The 970-nt window shown below is 34.3% G+C and overlaps 1 protein-coding gene across 1 annotated transcript; it reads left to right on the forward strand.

The window, feature by feature from the left end:
• The first annotated feature begins 217 nt into the window (after nucleotides 1–217).
• Nucleotides 218–754, forward strand: LOC150096451 (zinc finger BED domain-containing protein 5-like). The gene has a single exon (XM_090409073.1). It carries the CDS (start codon nucleotides 218–220, stop codon nucleotides 752–754), a length of 537 nt encoding a protein of 178 aa, XP_090265199.1.
• The last annotated feature ends 216 nt before the right edge of the window (nucleotides 755–970 follow it).

Genomic DNA, 970 nt, shown 5'->3' on the forward strand with positions numbered 1-970 from the left:
GGAACGACACCTTAAATCAGTGCACTTTGGCGCTATGAAATAACATATCCACATAAGTGATTTATGAAAAGTCAAAATTCAAGAGCTGAAGAAAAGTTTGTCATAATAGCAATTATGTTTCATTAAAATAATATCGGACGCAGATACAGCAACAACTGCATTGTTGAGAGTGAGCTGCTTGCTTCCCAGACATAAGAAACCATTTACTGATGGAGCAATGTTTAAAAAAGCATTTCCTGCAGCAGCTGAAGTGTTGTTTTGTAATTTTGAAAATATATCAGAAATAGTTGCTGGTATCAACAAAATACAGTTATCACGTAATACAGTTGCAAAACATGTAGAAGAAATAAATTTGGATCTAAAAGTGCAACTAGTGCAGGATATTAAGGTTTGTCAGGCCTTTTCACTTCAGTTTTACAAATCTACTGATGCAGTTGACGTTGCCCAAATGATTATTTTTATTAGAATGGTATATAAAGACTTTTCTACTAAAGAAGAATTACTTACTATCATTCCATTAAAGGGGCAAACATGGGGTGAATATTTATTTACCTGTTTTAACATTAACAGCAAGACCATTCAACTGCCACTTTATAATCTAGTGTCTCTTACCACAGATGGAGCACCAGCTTTAACAGGTCATCGCAATGGTTTTATCACATTATGCAGGCATAAGGAAGATTTTCCTAATTTCTTACAGTATCATTGTATTATATATCAACAAGTGCTAAATTTGTTGTGCTATTATACATGATTTCTGTATATGAACATAGTATATGAATTATTAATATGGGTAAACACTCTGCAAAGGAGTTTTTGCAATGATGGATCTTTAACTTGTAATGATGGATCTTCTGAGCTGCTTAACACGTTCACATAGCTGGATTGTGTAGCTCATGTATGAACTACGAGTATATATGAGCTACACAAGCCAGCTATGAGTATACTCGTACGGTGCTTACTGCTGGCA

Source organism: Typopeltis vanoorti, chromosome 19 (assembly GCF_054136105.1).
Source record: "Typopeltis vanoorti isolate ZY-2024b chromosome 19, IOZ_Tvanoo_1.0, whole genome shotgun sequence".
Taxonomy (NCBI): Eukaryota; Metazoa; Arthropoda; class Arachnida; order Uropygi; family Thelyphonidae; genus Typopeltis; species Typopeltis vanoorti.

Bases quoted from the DNA above. Each gene is read 5' to 3' on its own strand.
- LOC150096451 (XM_090409073.1), top strand. From the start codon at position 218: ATGTTTAAAAAAGCATTTCCTGCAGCAGCTGAAGTGTTGTTTTGTAAT.